General features: G+C 51.7%; 1 protein-coding gene across 1 annotated transcript in view; it reads left to right on the plus strand.

Annotated features, from left to right (window-relative positions):
- Positions 1 to 18,726, plus strand: part of NINL (ninein like) — a 79,872-nt gene that overhangs the window by 24,292 nt on the left and 36,854 nt on the right. Inside the window, exons 5-12 of the mRNA XM_008068612.1 lie at positions 1,078 to 1,268; positions 2,049 to 2,201; positions 5,797 to 5,970; positions 9,499 to 9,635; positions 10,984 to 11,124; positions 13,130 to 13,304; positions 14,311 to 14,421; positions 15,001 to 15,081. Of these exons, the coding sequence (XP_008066803.1) occupies positions 1,078 to 1,268; positions 2,049 to 2,201; positions 5,797 to 5,970; positions 9,499 to 9,635; positions 10,984 to 11,124; positions 13,130 to 13,304; positions 14,311 to 14,421; positions 15,001 to 15,081 (1,163 nt within the window). The remainder of the gene's footprint in view (positions 1 to 1,077; positions 1,269 to 2,048; positions 2,202 to 5,796; positions 5,971 to 9,498; positions 9,636 to 10,983; positions 11,125 to 13,129; positions 13,305 to 14,310; positions 14,422 to 15,000; positions 15,082 to 18,726) is intronic.

The following is an 18,726-nucleotide window of genomic DNA, read 5'->3' on the forward strand; positions in this document are numbered from 1 at the left end:
TTGAGGAACATAAACCAAGCATAAGGAACAGTGAGATAATTTTGGGATTGTCCTTCCTCATGCTTGGGGAAAACACCTGGTGGGCGGGGACGCCGCCCCCCCCCCCCTTGTGTTCATGTAAAACTCTTGTGATTTGATTAAGATTGTCCTTTCTCATGCTAAGGAAAAACGCCTGGTGGGTGAGGACACCCTCCACCCACCTGGCTTTGTGTTCATGTAAAACTCTTGTGATTTGATTGGGGTCATCCTTCCTCATTCCTAAGGAAATGCCTGGTGGGTGGGGGACGCCCCTCACCTCCCTGGCTTTGTGCCCACGTGAAAGTCTTGTGATTTAACATGTGAAAGTTTGGGATAAAAGACTCACGGCTGGTCCCAATAAACGGCTTCTGCTCATTTCACTGAACAGTTGTCCACTTTCTTTCTTTCTCTTTATATCTATCCCTCCATCTTTCTTTCTATATCTATCCCTACTACAGAATCGACTTCTGCACTAGACAGAGTCCAGTCTCTTTCTTTCTCCTTATTTCTCCAGAATATTCGCCGATGCTGCCCCACCTTCTAGGGACCCTCTAAATCTCTTTTGGGGGGCTGGCTCCCCATACTGGGCAACTTGGTGAGATCTCATCTCTACAATAAATCAAAAAATTAGCTGGGCGTGGTGGCTCACGCCTGTAGTTCCAGCTAGTTGGAAGGCTGAGGCAGAAGGATCACCGGAACCCAGCGGGTCGAGGATGCGGTGACCGGGAGCATGCCATTACACTCCAGTCTGGGCGACAGAGTGAGACTCCAACTCAAAAAAAAAAGAAAAGAAAAGAAAAGAAAATTGAAGGTTCACATCCTTCCATCCACATCTCCCTCGCCCCAGCCCCAGGTGGTAGACTATGTTCTGCTTTCTGTTGCTGTGAGTTCCACCTGTTTTTAGACCCCACACGTCAGTGAGATCATATAGCACTTGTCCTTCTGTGCCTTTCGTGTGCCACTCAGCACTGTTTCCTCCAGTTTCATCCCAGCTGTTGCCCGTAGCAGGACTTCCTTGTGCATGTGTCAGGGTCTAACCGTGGCTTCCCCTTACTTTAGGCCAGATGCAGACCTGGGGCTTGGAGGCCTTTGGGAGCCCCCGGAAGCCCTGCAGCCCCTCCTTTGCCAGCCCTGAGAGCCAGGTCCGGGGCATTTGGGAGGAGCTGGGGGTCGGCAGCAGTGGACACCTGAGTGAGCAGGAGCTGGCCGTGGTCTGCCAGAGTGTCGGGCTCCGAGGACTCAAGAAAGAGGTGAGGTCTGTGGTGGGCCACCTGAAAGCTTCTCCTGCTGTGGTTGTGGTTCCATGTGGGATCTGGAAAGCCCCTTCACCTTCAGTTGCTGATTCAAATAGGTCACCTTTTAAAGTCCTTTGATGACTCCTGGTGTTTCTGCTGAAGGCCAACTCTAGACACCTTCAGAAAGTCCATCTCCAACCACCGGATGTAGCTTCACCAGCTCCTTGCTGCCCTCAGGCAGGGTGGGCCCTTCTCATCCCTTCACCACTGTCCTTCCTCTGCCTGGAACAGCCTCTTCCCCTCCTCTGAGGCCTGTCTGCTGCCCAGCTTCTGTGTGGTGTCTAAGGCTGCCTGTATCCCCTGCAGCTGTGTCCTCTCCTCCTGGAGACCCGGGGCGGGAGTGACAGTCACGGTGCTGGGCAGGGCCTGTCTTGTAAGGGCTGGTCTTGTCCCCATCCCTGCTGGTCATGGACTGCAGGCCTGGCCACACTTCATGTGTGCATCTCCTCAGCATCCAGCAAGTTTCTGTCCCGGGTGAGTATCTGTGTTGTTGAAAGTTCAGGTGATGCCCACTCAACAGTGAGATGCAAGCCAACAAGGCCTGTGGGTTTCACATGAACCCGGGGGTCCTTGGGAAGATACAGCCAGGTGAGGCAGAGACTATTGTGAGTCTGGACAAGAACAAGCACACTGCCCTTGTTGGGCACTTGGAACCAGAGGGAGGGAAGTCCTGGAGAGGGCGGTCAGCACTGGCCCTGGTGGTGGGCTAGCCTGAGACTGGCGGCTTTTGTTTAGGAGCTTGAGGACCTGTTTAACAAACTGGATCAAGACGGAGACGGCAGAGTGAGTCTTGAGGAATTTCAACTTGGCCTGTTCAGTCATGAGCCCACTTCACTTCTGGATTCTTCTACTCAGGTCAAACCCAGCAGGCCCTGGTCTCATTACCAGGTAAAACGGTACAGCTAGATCCTGAACCCCAGCAGTGCCTGAACCCCAGCAGTGTCTGGTGACTGAAGCTGCTGACCCTTGCCTGTGTTGCACTCAGCGGGTTGCCTTAGGAGTTGGTGAGGCTATGCCCACGCAGCGTGGGAGGTCATGCGACTTAGGTTCTAGAGCCGCTTGACTCTGGGGTCAAAGGGGTCCAGTGTTGTCCCTCGCCAGTGTGTCCCTGGGGGCGTTGCCTTCCCTGAGCCTCAGGCTCATCTGTAAAATGAGGGAGTTCCTGGCGCCCACCTCCATGGGTTGCAGGATGCATGGGGCCTCCTCATCTGTGGTAATAGCTGTGTTAGCAGGAACATGCCCTTTCCCCTCCTGCAGCAGTGCTGCTTGGAATCTGTTGTGTTCTGCCAGGGCTAGTCCTCAGAGTGTGACTTTGCCTGTGTTCTCCCATCCTGCTTTCTTGAATGTTCTTTCTTATGCAAACGCTGGGTCCCTGTGGTTCCAGGAGAGCAGGGTGTGGTTGCCCTGGGGTAGAGAGGCAGCTTTGCCCTGCCCTGCTCTGTGTTTGATGGGCAGTGCCATAGGACTGGTGCTGTTTTCTTTTCTTTTTTTTTGAGTTGGAATCTCACTCTGTTGCCCAGGCTGGAATGCAGTGGCACGCTCACGGCCACCCCAGCATCAACTTGCTGAGCTCCAGCGATCCTTCTGCCTCAGCCTTCCTGTAGCCAGAGCTACAGGCGCGCACTACCATGCCCAGCTAATTTTTTATTTATTGTAGTGATGAGGTCTCGCCAAGTTGCCCGGGCTAGTCTTGAACCCGTAGGCTCAGGCAGTCCACTTGCCTCGACCTCCCAAAGTGCTGGGATTACAGGCTAAGCCACCAAGCCTGGCCTGGACCAGTGCTGTTTTCTACCAGGGCATGGGTACATCTGGGAGTCTGAATTTCTGACTCAAAAGTCAATGAGAAGGATAAGAGAAACTTGGGGCCGATGCTGAGAAAAGAACTCAGGCTAAATAAAGTCAGAACGACCAACATTACGTACTGCCAGTTGTGCCCAGTGTGGGTGGAGGTCGCTGCTGCCTGAACAGAAGCCCTGATCCCTGCGCATCCACTGGCCCTAGGGAGCCCGAGGTACGTGTGAGCTGCATCCTCTGGCCCTGGGCTGGTACGTGAGGAGAACCGAGGTTCCACAGACCTCCTGCCAGTGGCTGTCTCCCGGAGCAACCTTGCCTCTTGTGGAGAGTCCTGTGGTCTCGAGTGCACTGAAAGCTGCAGCCCCTCCTAGTGCAACTGGACCCTGTCCCTTCCTGTCCCCATGGTGCCACTTCTACCCATCTGACTCTGCAGGCTCTGAGCCATCTTCCCTCACTGCCTCGTGCTGTTGCACACATGCAGCCACACACCACCCTGCACAAACCACTGTAGTTGCACACTCACTGTGTACATGTACTACATACACACATTGTGCATTCACTGCATATGCACACTGCACATACCCAGTGTAAACACACATCACATACATGTGCACACACTGCCCATATCCACTGTGTGTGCACACCCACTGTGTACACACACTACATACACAGACTGTGCATGCACTGCATACACACGACAACACCCAGTGTTTACGAACACTGTATGCCTGTACACACTGTATACACACTGCACTACATATCCACACTGCATGCATCCAGTGTATACATACACTGCATACCTGGACACACATACTGTATATGCACACTGCATAAAAACACTATGCATGCACCCATATATACACACATCACATACCTGTACACACTGCACACATCCACTGTATGTGTATACTCACTGTATATGTACCCATGCATACCTACTTAACTGTATATGTGCACTGCATACATACATATCTGTATACACATTGCACACATCCATTGTATGTGCACCCTCACTGTGTATACACATTACATACGTACACTGCATACACTGTGCACGTACCCATATATATACACACCACATACCTGTACACTCTGCACACATCCACTGCACACCCTGCATATGCACACACACACTCCCTAGTAAGTGCACTCATAGGTGTGCCACCATTTAGTAGTGCACATACATTATGTGGCCCCATTCTTGGTGTACATACACCACATGCACAGACACCACTCATGTACTGTGGACACATTGTGACACACAAAGCCAGGCAGAGAGAGGACAGGCTCGGAGTTCGGTCTGCAGAGCACTAACTCCACCCTCTGACACCTCATTCCACATACTGTCTGTGCAGCCACTTTAGGGCAGAAACTGGGGTACAGGCTGGCCATGAGCCTTGTGGACTGTGGTACTGAGGGTGCTGTGTCCTGTGTGTGTGCATTCTCTGGTTCAGTATGACTGTGTTGGCCTCACGGATGCATGCCTCTGACAGGCTGACCTCAGCCCTGCCCTTCCGACACCAGGTGGAGGGATGGGCATATGGTGTGAGACCAGCATGGCCACTCCTCATTTCAGCCCTCAGGTGTGGGGAGGGAGAGCACAAGAACATTGGGTAGAGCTGGGTATCCGAGCTTCTCCAGAGGCCAAGCCAGCGAACACTCTAGAGCTGTCCTCTCCCTCTGTAGGTGGGTCAGATACATGTTTTGTGGGGTTGTGAAGCACTCCACAGCTTAGCAAGTGCTCAGTGGCTAGATAGAGGGCTGTGTAAGAATGTGGTCAGGAGGGCATGGCTTTGAGCGACTCAATATGCTGGAGGGGCAGGCAGCAGGTTGCCAGCTGCACTGTGAGGAAGCACAGGACACACTGGGAGGGTGTGGCAGACCAGTCCAGAACAGGCCAGGCTCAGAATGTTGGGGAAGAACAGGGAGACCCCAGGCTTTGGTGAGGAGGGGATGCCAGGAGGCCTTAAACACTGTGCAAGCCACAGTGTTACTGGTGTGGTAGGAGCCTGGGGGCTGTGAGCAGAGGTGCAATAGGTATGAGGGGCCACCCTCCTCAGTCCTGGGGTCCCAGGCAGCAAATCCTTTTTGTGAAGGACCCTGCCAAGGCAGAAGTCAGCAGGAAACTTTTCCTACCCGTGGATTCTGGTGTCAGCTGTCTGACTGAAATGCTGGACTGCCCTCACCACGAAGCTCCTGGGTCCGCCTGGAAGCTGACCACTGGTTCTGTCAGTGTACTCTGCTGGGGCCACCCCGCTGCTGATTCTCCAGCCCTTCATGCACTTCTTCTTTTCACAACTAGGACTCTCCTGGCATGGGTGTGGATTTCCTGGGGCTCTGCCTCTGTGTTGCCAGGCATGCACCACCACAAATTCAGGGGTGAAGCATCCAAGCCCCTCCACTGTCCCTGCTAAGTGATGGCAGGCACCTGGCCTCAGAGTCCCAAGAGCACCAGGCTGGGTATCAGGATCTGGCCGTACCTCCCAAGCTCTGTCATGGATTGCAGGGCAACACCACGCCTCTGTTCCCTGTCGAGGAAGGGAGCTAGTGGTTGTCTCAGGATCTGTCCTTATTAGACCCTGATGAGGTGGCACCATGCAAGCACAGACTGGAGGGCAGAGTTCGCTGACAGTGCCCAGATGTCAGCTTTGAGATGCTCAGGTACTGTGTTCGATTCCCTCCCATGTAGGTCCCAGAGGAGACTGGTGGCCACACCACCACCACGACCTCGTCCCTCGTTTCCCTGTGTTCAGGCCTGCGCCTCTTCTCCAGCATTGACGATGGTACTGGCTTCGCTTTCCCTGAGCAGGTCCTGGCCATGTGGGCTCAGGAGGGGATTCCGAACGGCAGCGAGATCCTGCAGGTTTGCAACCCAGTGGCACTCAATGGTGGCAGGGCTCGCAGGGGACTAGGGGTCATCAGCCCACAGAGGAGCATAGATGGAGCTCCCATGCCAGGGACACGATGGGAGTGTGTCTCTGTGCAGAAAAGCCCACATAGGAAAGTCCGGATGGAAGTATTTGTTCCTTTAATTTTTGCTGTTAAATACAGGAAATTTTAATTTAAAAAGATAATTTTTAAAATATGGAGGAAATATCAGTATGAAGAAAATTCATTCGAAGGTAGGCTTTAGTATCATGTGTGCTTCCCCCATGCTGCATGAAGGAGGTAAGAAAAGAACATCCCTTCCTTGTGTTGGGGCCACTGTCACAGCCATTCCTGATGGACTTGTGACCAGAGCGGTTCCTGGGGCCCCTGCCTGCTGTCCAAGCTGCTCTCCCCATGGCACACTCACACCAGACCCTTCCCACCACAGCAAGTGTCAGGAGGCTGTGGCTCTTCATAGGCTCACCTGTCCCACAGAGACACAGGATAGCCCTTGGGACTTAGGGGCACCTCTGTCCTGGGGTGACAAAGTCAGAGGCAAGCAGGGTCTAGCGTGGGTGAGGAAGGACCGCTGGGGAAGTACAGTGAGGCAGAATTACTGTTTCATTTTCAAATGTCTTTCCATTATTAGAAAAAGCTGCATAAAAATCTCTAAAGTAGGGAAGAAAGCCTACCCCCTTGCCACCATTCCCTAGAGGGGTGACAGTCGACAGTGTAGTGTGCATCCTACCAAACTTTTCCCTGGCACATAAAAGATGCATATATTTATACATTCTGGCTAAAAACTTTTTTTTTTTTTTCAAAATTGGCATCATACTGTGTATCTTACTAATTTATGTGACTCCTCACCCCCACCCTCTGTGATTGGATATGTAGATATTTTTTCTTTTTCTTTCCTCTTCTATGGTTATCTCAGTATTTATAATGTGTAATATCCTACTGTTTCTGTGCTGGTATTTCTCTGAAGGGCAATTTCCTAAAGTTACACATTTAACTCTTGATAGGTTCTGTCATACTGCCAACAAAAATGTCCCTATTACACAAACAGGCTCTCAAAGACAGCCTTTGAAGCAGTCTGCCTGACTCCTTGGAATGAGACCCTCGTGGGCCTAAACCCAGCCGTTACAGAATCCCTCAGAACGTCAAAGCCAAACCTGCATGACTGGCCCTCATGGTTGTCCTGAAAGCCAGAGATGGAGCCAGGACCACCAAAAATTGTATGCAGGGAGGGCAAAGAGCAAGGGTGCTCATGGTCTGGGATGCCTTCTGACACCACGCTCCTGCTTCCTGGGCTCTGGGGAGGCCCCGGCTGCCACTGAGGTCTGGTCAGTGATAAGTCTCTGTTTTGCCACTACCATTTCAGAACTTGCTCTTTTTATCGTTCTGTTCTTAGTTGTCATCTCCTGTTCTCAGTTGAGATAAAGCTGCTCTGTAGGGAGACCCTGGGTTGGGTCTCTCTCACTGCTTAACAGGTTGTCACTGTATTGTATCCTGCAACACAGTCAGCACTTCTTGTCTCACATGGTTTCTGTGGGCAGGAATTTGGGAGCAGCTTAGTGAGGTGGTTCTGGGTCAGGCTCCTCCTGAGGTGGCATTCAGACATTGGCCAGAGTTGCTCCCTTCCAAAGACCAGACTTGGGTTGGGAATCTGCTCCCACCATGGCACACTCACCCCAGCAGTCTGGTGCTCATTGGAGATGGGAAGCTGCCGTTCCTTACTGTGTGGTCTCTCCCTGGGGCCGCTTGAGTGTCCTCACAGCATGGCTGCCGGCTTCCTCAGAGTGAGCTATCTGTGTGAGAGCAAGGAGGAGGCCAAACAGCTCATGACCTGGCCCTGCAAGTCACACTTCCTCAGTGTGCTGTTGGTGAACGCTGTGATACTGAAAACACCAGCAGTCAACACAGAGCACTTCTGTGACCTGATGTCGGGGATTTGCCCACACACCAAGCAGTTCTCCAGTGGACACCATTGAGTTTGACTAATTTGCTAGAGCGGCTAACAGAACTCGGGGCAACACTTAGGATTACTGGTTTATTACAAAGGGTACAGATGAAGGGACACGGAAGGCAAGGTGTAGGGAAGAGGTGGAGCTTCCCTGCCTCCCTGGATGCCGTCCTCCCGGAGCCCCCACGTGTTCCCTCAGCCGGAAGCTTCCTGAACTCTGTCCTCGTGGGTTTTTATGCAAGTTTCATTCCTACACGTGATTTGATTAAATCATTGGCATTTGGTAGTTGACTCGACCTCCAGCCCAGAGCTCAGGGGTGGGGCCGAAAGCCCCAATCTTCCAATCCTGCCTGGTCTTTCCGGTGACAGTCCGTCCTGAAGCTACCCAGGGCCCAGCCACCAGTCACCTCACTAACATACGAAAGACACTCTTGTCCCTCTGGAGATTCCAGGGTTTTAGGAGCTGCTGTCAGGAAACACTGCCGAAGACCAAATACATACTTCACGGTGTGCCAGTAACACAGGTGGCCTGGGAGCACTCAGAAGCCAGGAGATTCAGGAGGCTGGGAGTATGGAGCTGCCTCAGAGGCTAGCTCATGCATGCCTGGCGGCTTTTGATGACTCCCATCTTGTTCAGGAAGTTGTTGCTGGGACATGTCGCTTCTCTACACCTATTCAGTGATGTTGCTGGGAAGTGCTGTGTAGTAACAACCTCAGCTTCCCAGATGTTCTGTGTGCCTCCTCTGAAATCCTGCTTCTCTTCAGGAGGTCCTGGGAAGAGCAGCGTGGTCGGTTTCCCCATGTCATAGGATCATCTCAGGCTGACGCATCCTGGCAGCTGCTCTGTTGGGCTCTGTGTGGCACCTGCAGCTGTCTTGTGTGCAGCTCTGTGTCACTCTTAGGAGTAACAGTAGGAAGCAGGAAGCAAGAATGCTCGAGGCCAAAAAACAAATGCAGCAAAGTGTTAGCTACAGGTCACTGGGGCTAAGGGCTTACGTGGTTCTGTTTTTTGGTTATGGTGTGAATTCTTCTTAAGTTCATTTTCTCAAATCCTGAGGACAAAGAATGATCTTCTTGGGAGTGCTTTTAGTGGTGGCTTCCTCCCCTAATAGGCCATTTATCTACCTACAATATCACCCATTGCACATGTATTTCATAGACGTTATTAATCAGGACTCTTTTTGTTTGAAATGGCAAAAATCTACCTCAAAAGCAGGATGTTAGGGGGTGGCTGGGGACCTTCAGGGAGGACTCGTCAGGTGTCACAAGCTCTAAGCCCAAGTGATGTTATTGGGACTCTCCACTGTTCTTCTGTACTCTTCCTGGAGGCCTTGGCTGTGGGCCAGGCCCACCCACAGGGCTACCCAAAACTCACTTGGTCCCTACAGAGCTCTGTAGGGACAAAGGGTCTTGCCCCCTTGGCCTAGACCCTGGACCAGCCTTGGGAGAACAAGGGTGTGTGTGTGTGTGTGTGTGTGTGTGTGTGTGTGTGTGTGTATGTATGTATGTATGTATAGAAGCTCCTCACTCTCTCGTGCCTGCTGGGGCTTGTACTTCCAGAGCCTGGACTTTAGTGTAGATGAGAAGGTGAACCTTCTGGAGTTGACCTGGGCCCTCGACAGCGAGCTCATGGCTGTGGATGGCGCCATCCAGCAGGCAGCCCTGGCCTGCTACCGCCAGGAGCTGAGCTACCACCAGTGAGTGCTGGGGAGATGGGTGAGGGTGGGGGCATCGGGGAGGATGGAGAATGGAAGGGATGAGTTAGCCAGGTAGGCTTTGAGGGGAGTTGGGGACACACAGGACTGGGCTGCCCTTATTCATTGCAGATGGCTGGTCCTGGGGGCAGGGAGGGCTGTGCAATGCTGGGGGGATGCCCATCTTATGCTCTCTGGCCCCTTGAGTCTATACTCACAGAGGGATAAGGACAGGGCTGAGCCATGGGTAATGGGAGGCAAGTTGCACCCACTTGTCCACGTGTCTGGGCCAGGCAGGGCCCAAGAACCCAGTTCAGTGGCTGCCTGCTTGGGTGTTTTCTGCACAAAATTTAAGTGTCACCAACTTATGGTGAGGAGCTTATTGAGGTTTCACAGGGAAGGATGCACACAGACCCTCTTCCTGCTGGTGCTGGTGGTGCGGAGGCAAGCCTCTCCTGTCAGCTAGGACAGGTTTCCAAGGGCAGTCAGAGAGCTCCTGGGCCTGGGCCAGTAGGCAGGAGAAAGAAGTGCTTTTTAAATGTGGTTACAAAGTGCCCAGCGACAGGCCAAGAATACATTCCTGTTACTGAGTTTGTTTTGCTTTGGTGACTATTCCCTTAGCTTTGGGTGACTATTCCCTTAGCAAAGCAGATTCGCATAAGGATTGTTTTGTGTTTTTATTGATGTTCCAAAGCTACAGAAAAGATTGGCAGAAATCACAGGCTTAATCCCAAAGGCCTCTAGCAGTTCTGGGAAAGACTTGTCCAAGTTGCTCCCTTGACCAGAAGAGTTCCTTCCATGGGGGGACTGTCACTGGAATAGCAGCTGCCACAGCTGGAGTACACACAGCCTCAGCCAGGCCTGGGTATCCAGACAGCACTGAGACCACGCATTCCAGTTGCCCTGTGCTTAGGTGACTCACCTTTCACTTGTGGGATGCCAGGCTGCTGGTGGCAGGTCTGTGGCCTGCCAAAAAATGGGTGGCCAGCTTTCTCCTCTCACGCATTCATTCCCAGAGCAACTGCTAGGATTCGTGGGGCCTGCAGTCCAGCTGCAGACCAGAGGGCACACAGATCAATTCTCACGTGTCCAGGGCTGTCTAAGAGGTGGCATGCTGTAGGGCTCAGGCTTAAGCCTCCTGAGTTAGAAACCCAGAGGCTTTTCTTGGCAAGTCCTCTGGCCTCTTCTTCTCAGTGTACAATCTGTCAAGTAGGCATAGTGACACAGAGCTGTTTTAGGAGGGGCTGGTGGTGGCAGTGAAGTAGGAGTGACCCAGCTATATGGTTTTCATCCTTTATGCAGACTTGAGGCTTGTGGGGACCCTGTCTGATCCTGTCTCCTTCTGTGGCAGAGAGCAGACGGAGCAGCTGGCCAGGGAGCGAGACAAGGCCAGGCAGGACCTTGAGAGGACTGAGAAGAGGAACCTGGACTTTGTGAAAGAGATGGACGACTGCCACTCCGCCCTGGAGCAGCTCACAGAGAAGAAAATCCAGTAGGTTCTCGGCCTGGGTGGTAGCCGAGGGCAAATGGTAGGCCCTGGGCCATCCTGGCTGCAGGCAGAGCAGAGACAGAGACCCTCTTGCAGAGTAGAGCTAGAGACCCTGGACATTAGAGAGTGCCCCTCTTTGTGATATTGGCCTTTGCCAGGGTCTCTCTCATGGGAAACAACCCTCCTTTTGCCCAGCATGTGCTGTGATGGGTGAGGCGTGGGACGTCTTGAGGAGGGCTGGTGATGCCCTCCTGTCACCCAGTGTGTGCTGTGATGGGTGAAACATGGGGATGTCTTGAGAGGGGGTTGGCGATGGCCTCCTGTTGGCCCAGAAGGTGGAAGGAGCCTTGAGTGCCAGCGTGGCCCATGCCTCGCAGCTGCAGTACCTTGAATGGACCCCGGCATTGGGATGGTTGTGTGAGGATGATGAGAAAAAGATTTCTGGTCGTTTTTTTTTTTGGCGGCCATAACCCCTACTCAGGTTTCTTAAAGAACATCTGCCGTAACGCCTGTGAGGGTTTCCAAGGACAGGCGGGGGCAGCTTCTCCATCCCCTCTATGAGGGCATCTGTGCCGGGCTCCCTGTCAGGGCCCACCTGCTCTTCACCTTCTGGAAACTTCTGTATACCCAGAAGTGTTCTCAGGGAGCAGCGGAAGGTGCCTTGCAGAAAAACCCTGCACACCCTTCTCTCACCACCACCTTGTTAGTGATACTCAGAGAAGACTCTCCTCTTTAGACGGTTGTAGTCCGAAGCTGCAAGTAGATTGACTTCAGGGGATCCATTTGAGTAACTGAGAAGTGATGTTGCTTGATTCTCTCCCGACCATCAGGAAAGAAGTTTGTGCTGGGTCTTTCTTCGGGGTCAGAGGATTGTAAGCGCTAGGGTGACTCCTCTATCCTCAAGACTGGTGGAGGGACTGGAAGACAGAAGAGCCGTAGCCTGTCTCTGAGCAGGGGGAGTTACCAGCAGGTTTCTGTAGGTAACTATGGTGGCATTAGGTTTTCCTTATTACAAATGCAATGAGTGATACATGTTTATTGTAGACAATTTAAAAATACAAGTAAAAATAAAACTAAAACCAGGAGTCTCACTTCCCAGAAGGTATTACTTATAACATTTTTTTGTATGTTCTTCACTTTTTCTCTACCCATGTAATTACTTACACGATGATATTGTAGATGCCTTTCTGGGGCCACAGCGCCTCCCACTAGTGGGCTTGCATGTAGGTATGCCACATTTTATGTAGCCATTTCCCTTCTGTTGTCTGTTTCAAAGGTGTTTAAAGAGTTGGGTGGTAAGATCAGATGTGTATGTTTAGCACAGCCCCAGAGGTTTGTGGAGTATTCATTCAGTCACATTTCTTGTGCGACTCTTCCTCCGTCTTCCTCCACTTGGGTTTGTTTCTTTGAAATTCTGAGCTGAGTCAGAAGGTTTGGGCTTGGGCTGGTGGGTGAGCTTGGGTCTTGTCCTGTATCAGCTATGGATATGGTCAGGATTCTGCTGAAGTTGGGGTCCTGCCCGTCTTTAGTCTGCACTGACGTAGTTGGAGAAGTCCAGGATCGGGGCTATCCTGGATCCTGTTTTTCTTGCTGGAAATGGTTGTTGCAAAAAAGCAAACACTTCCTCTTCCTGATTGTCCTGGGGAGTCACTATCCATAGGTTTTAGGCCACCTCGTTCCTGGGGCGGGAGGCTCCTTTCTCAGAGGACTGCTGCCTGCAGGCAGGGTGGAAGGCAGATGTGTCCCTGGGACCCACCCAAAGGAGCTGTGCTTGCTCAGCCAAGGGCTCTGGGTCGCAATGCCGGCACTCGCCACGTCTGGGATCACCTGGGATCACCTCTGCCAGCCCATACACCAGCTCTTCCGCCAGGCCCACCTCCCCACTGGGCAGCTCAGCAGAGGCGAGGTGGCCATGTGCCAAGGGCCCTGGGAGAGAGGGGCAGGTGTGATCCTGGGAGGTACCCAGGGAGCCCCACACAACAGATCTGACCTGTGTGATGTGTTACAGGCACCTGGAGCAGGGCTACAGGGGAAGGCTGACCCTGCTGCGCTCCGAAGTGGAGGCTGAGCGAGAGCTGTTTTGGGAGCAGGCCCGTAGGCAGAAGGCTGTGCTGGAGCGGGACGTGGGGCGTCTGCAGACCGAGGAGGCCAGCCTCCGCCAGAAACTAACTCTGGCCTTGAAGGTAGGGACATCCCCAGGACACCCAGGAAGCTGGGTAGGGAGCTCAACGGCCCATCCACTCACACCTGTCTCCTCCTGGTTGAGGACCCACACTTGCCAGTGGCTTTAAGCTTGCGTGTCAGGGCGTGGAAACTAAGGAACACATGCTATGTTGGGAGGCCCTGTGCTCAGCAAAGTAGAGGGTCCTGGCTTCGCGAGCAGCAGTGTTGCCCCTTCCTCCTCTCCCTGCCATCTGCCCTGGGCCAGGTAAACCTAAGGTAGGGAGGTTCAGTGGCCACAGCGCTATATCCCAGAGACCAGGAGCGCTCACAGGGGCAACAAGAAGACCAGGACCTGAAGTCCAGCCTGTGGAGCCTGGGTGTGTCTTGGAGCAGATGCAGTTTTATGGGCTTTGGGAACCTGCACAACCATACCCCACCTTGTCCGGTATTCAAGGGTTGCTTGGTGCAGAGACCTGGTCGTGTGCTGGTCCCTGCTATGCCCCTTTCCAAGCTTGGAGCCTGAGGCATCTCTCCATACCCGCCCTACCTCCCAGGAGGAGCTGAGCACATCCCAGAGCCCTCAGCATCATGCTCCAGCTCATGGTGTTTCTCCACCCTTCACTCTAGTCCCCTGTCTGCAGATATCACCTTTCTCCCTGGGAATCACCCGAGCTGTGTCGGTGCGATTTCAAGTTTCTTATTTAGGAAACAGTTCAGAAGTGCCACCCGTTTTGTAGGACTTTAATACTTTTGTGTTGCCTGTCCTTTCTTGTATGACTCACAACTTTTCTGAGCACCTGGGGGAGGGCCTGAGAGGTGAGACAATAGGGAGCCAGGTGGCCTGGGTAGGACCCGTATCTGTCCTGGGAGGACAGCCGCCTGCACAGCACTCAGCCGCTCACCTGGGAGGGAGTTCTTCCCTGATTTATGGGGGCTGTGGGAACATGCCTCTCACTTAGAGGGAGGCCCTAGACCTGCCCACGTCCCCCTCCCGAGCCTGGTGACCTGCTGGCCTTTGTCTCATAGGAAAACAGTCGCTTGCAGAAGGAGATTCTGGAGGTGGTAGGGAAGCTTTCGGATTCGGAGAAGCTGGTCCTGAAGCTGCAAGGCGACCTGGAGTTTGTGTTGAAGGACAAGGCAAGTCCCTTTGCTGCTGGCGAGTGTCCGGAGAGGAGAACTGCGGGTGCTGGGTGAGCCGTGGCGGTGCCCTGGAAAGGACTATATAGGGGTCTGGCTTGAGTATTTTCCTACTAAAATCTAGAGTGGAGAGAAAACTTGCATGAGGCCTTTCCTCGGCTGTGTTCCCCTCAGTGACGGCACAGGGTTACCCCCTACCCCCCACGTGTGTGGCTGCTGGTGACAGGCCCGGACCAGTGCCCCCTGCACAGGCCCTGGCTGGAGGCATGGGGTGGCAGGGCTCTGCCACTCGGAGGCCCCCACCTGGCCCTCCGTTGCCTCAGGAGGAAGAGGTGGAAAAGAGGGGTTGCCTGGAAGCAGGGTCTGAGTTCTGGTCATGAGTGTAACCCCCTTTGGTTAATCCAGAACATCCTTCTGCCCTGAGACCGTCACTCAGGGGAGCAAGGAGGAAGAACAGCAGTTGTGCCTAGAGACGCAGAGCCCGGTGGGGGGAAACTGGTCAGACCTCTGCAGGCTGGGGGTTGGAGTGGGCCCACTCTGCCATGACCTCATTGCTACTCCTGTGTATCTGACTTCCAGCTGGAGCCGCAGAGTGAGGAGTTCCTGGTTCAGGAGGAGCAGTTCGCAGCAGTCCTGCGGGAGTACGAACTCAAGTGCCGGGTATGTGCTTTGCTGTCCTGCTTTGTAGTCTGTGTCCAGACTCGGTCTCCAAGGGGCACAGGCACGTCCTCCCCAGGCAGAGTCTCTGCTCTTGGCCATGCTTGGCCACGGCCTAGTCATACTCCCTATACCGTGGGCCCCTGGCCCTGCTTAGCACCTGTCCTGGACATCATCTCTGTGTTTCCAGGCTCCACTCAGGCTTTGCTTTGTTGTGTCATCTGTGGTTAATGCTCCGCTTTAGGTTTGCAATGAGTATCCGTCCCATTTGGTTGGAGACAGGAGAGCACACAGTAGGGCAGACCCCTGCACAGTCTTAAAATTATCAAGGAATCCAAAGAGTTTTTGCTGATATGGGTTATGTGGGTTCTGTTTAATATTTACCATGGGAAAAATTAAGATGGAAATTTTAAAAAATGAATTTATTTAAGAATAATGAAGTATCAGCCTGTAATCCCAGCACTTTGGGAAGCCAAGGCGAGTGGATTGCCTGAGCCCACAGGTTTGAGACCAGCCCAGGCATCTTGGCGAAACTTCGTCTCTACAACAAATAAAAAATTAGCCAGGCATGGTAGCGTGTGCCTATAGTTCTGGCTACTTGGAAGGCTGAAGTGGAAGGATTCCTGGAACCTTGCAAGTCAACTCTGGAGTGGCCATGAGCATGCTACAGCACTCTAGCCTGGGTGACGGAGTGAGACTCCAACTCAAAAAAAAAAAAAAGCATAATAAATTAACATAATAGCAGGTTAACATAAACCGTCACTTTTGTGAAACTATTTTCTAAAAGAAAGAAGAATTAGAGAAGTGTGTCATTGTTTTACATGTTTGTTCATCTCTTTAATGACCGGTCTGATGGAAACAGCTGGGTTCTCACATGGGCTTCTGTGTCAGTCTTGTGTGGTGTGACATGGCACAGAGCCCCCAGAAGCTCTGCTGTGCCCGCATGAGAGGATGAGCCTGTAGAAGGCACCCCCGCTTGGGCCGTGGCCAGTCTGAGAAGCCTGGCTGCCCACCCACAAGGCTGTGCAGCTCTGCAGACCTTCCTATCCCTCCAAGTTGGCTTCTGATTCTGCAGGATGCAGATGCTGCATTTAGAGCCTGGGACTGGACGCTTACCCTCCTTGGCATGTGTTAAATGCACACTGCTGAGTTCCAGGCCTTTCTGACATTTCTCTCCTGCCTTTCCCTATTCACATGAACACTCTGAAACCGGAACATCCTCAAGGTCAGGCGTTTACCTAGAGCTGCAAGAGCAGTTCTTCCCATAAAGCCCAGTTTCAGTACCTTGGAGGCTGCCTCAAGGTGAGCCAGTGGCCCCCCAGGCCACCCCCTTCCCTGTCATGCCCTTCTTGAAGATATTTCAGTACAGAAACAAAACAAAACAAAAAAATCCCAGAGTTGGACTCATTTTTTTTTTTTTTTTTGGAGTTAGAGTCTCACTCCGTCACTCAGGCTGGAGTACAGTGCCTCGCTCACGGCCACCCCAGCATTGATCTGCTGGGCTCAGGCGATCCTTCCGCCTACAGGAACTACAGGCACATGCTATCATGCCCAGCTAATTTTTTGATTTTATTGTAGAGATGAGATCTCATCAAGTTGCCCAGACTCTTCTCGAATCTGTGGGCTCAGGCAATCCCCTCACCTCAGCCTTCCAAAGTGCTGGGATTATAGGCTTGAGCCACTATGCCCAGCCTGGAATGATTATTAACAATAAAGAGCCATTCTTTTGTTTTAAAAGTAATTCACCACTATAGTTATTTGATCATCAACTCCTAGGTTATATTTAATTTCCCATCAGTTAATTTTTGCAAAACTTATATAGAAATATATATATATATATTTTTTTGAGTTGGAGTGTCACTCTGTCGCTCAGACTGGAGTGCAGTGGCCGCTCCCGGCCACTGCAGCCTCGACCTGCTGGGCTCCAGCGATCCTTCTGCCTCAGCCTTCCGAGTAGCCGGAATTACAGCCATGCGCTACCATGCCCGGCTGACTTTTTGATTTATTGTAGAGATGAGGTCTCACCAAGTTGCCCAGGCAGGTCTCGAACCCGCGGGCTCAGGCAATCCACTCCCCTCAGCCTCCCAAGGCACGGGTTACAGGCTGAGCCACCGAGCCCGGCTTAGAAATATTTTTATTATAAAGATAGGTGTGTGGCGTAGTTAAAATTAGACACTGTCCAAAACCTCAGCCCTTGAACCTCCTGCCCCTCACATTTTTGACATAGAGAAGGTTATGTTCAAACCAGTTGTACAGGAGAAACCAGAAATAACCAAGTACTTACCATCAGGGACTAGCAAGGAATATTGCAACTATTATTCTAATAGAATCCTGTGTTTCGAAAGTAGACTGGATAAAGAGAAAAAGAAGTTCGAAAGTAGACTGGATAAAGAAAATGTGACACATACACAATGGAATACTGTACAACCATAAGGAAGGACAAAATCATAGACTTCTCAGCAAATTGGATGGAATTAGAGATAATCATTCTTAGCGATCTATCATAGAAACAAAGAACCAAATGCCACATGTTCTCAGTTATAAGTGGGACCTGAACATTAATCACAATAGCACAAGGGAAGGATCGGCAGCTGTGGGACACTGCCAGGGAAGGGAGGAAGGTTGGGGCAAGTGGCAACATAAAGGGTACCTGATCCTAAAACAGGGAAAGTGAAGACCAGTCGGAGGCCCAAACCTCACTTACACAAAGATTACCTATGTACCTAATCCTGACTTGTACTCACATCTTTAAAATAAAGTAAGGTATTAAAAAAAAGTCCTGTGTAGCTTTGAGAATAACATGGCGGTGAATGATTCTAGACATGGAATCCTCTCTAGTTAGCATTGCCAGGTGAACAAACACAGGTAACATACCCCATTCTCTTAAAACCCTGAGTAGTCACTATAGGCAAAATGAGAAAAAAATATACAAGGGAGGACCCTCCCCACAAAAAAACTCAGAATTATCTTTTGGAGAGTGGGTCTCTTACAGTACACTCAGAATTTGTTTCTCCAGATCAAACAGTTAACCAGAGTTTTATCTGGAAGTTTTGAGAAGGTTGTGTCATGATTTGTGGAAGAAACATCCCGAGTTGTGGCCAACTGCCCACACGGCACTGAGGGTTCAGCAGTTTTTGGCCAAAAATGACATACCCCATTCCTCACCCTCCCTGTTCACCCGAGCTCATCCCAAGCGACTTTTTGTTTCCCTGGATGAAAAAAGTCCTCAAAGAGAAGTGTCTTGCGGTTGTGGAAGAGGTGAAACCAAACACAGCAGAAGCACTGAAAGGCATAAAAATGGATGAGTTCAAAAACTTTTTTGAGTAGTGGAAAAAGTGTCTTGATAGGTGTATTGCATTACACAAAGAGTACTTTAAAGCTGAAGGAAGTTTAAACATGTAAGAATAGATACACAATTTTTTGTAAACAAATTCCAGAGTTTTTTGGGTCCCCCTCATAAGAGTGTCAGTAGAGTTTGCTATTCACTCCTTTATATCTCCTGCATGTTAGCTTTATTTTTTAAATTTTTAAAATTTTTTATTTTTGAGTTGGAGTCTCACTCTGTCGCCCAGACTGGAGTGCAGTGGCCGCTCCCGGCCACCGCAGCCCTCGACCTGCTGGGCTCCGAGCGATCCTTCCGCCTCAGCC

The sequence above is a fragment of the Carlito syrichta genome, unplaced genomic scaffold (assembly GCF_000164805.1).
Source record: "Carlito syrichta isolate Samal-C Ts95f unplaced genomic scaffold, Tarsius_syrichta-2.0.1 Scaffold311350, whole genome shotgun sequence".
Lineage (NCBI taxonomy): Eukaryota > Metazoa > Chordata > Mammalia > Primates > Tarsiidae > Carlito > Carlito syrichta.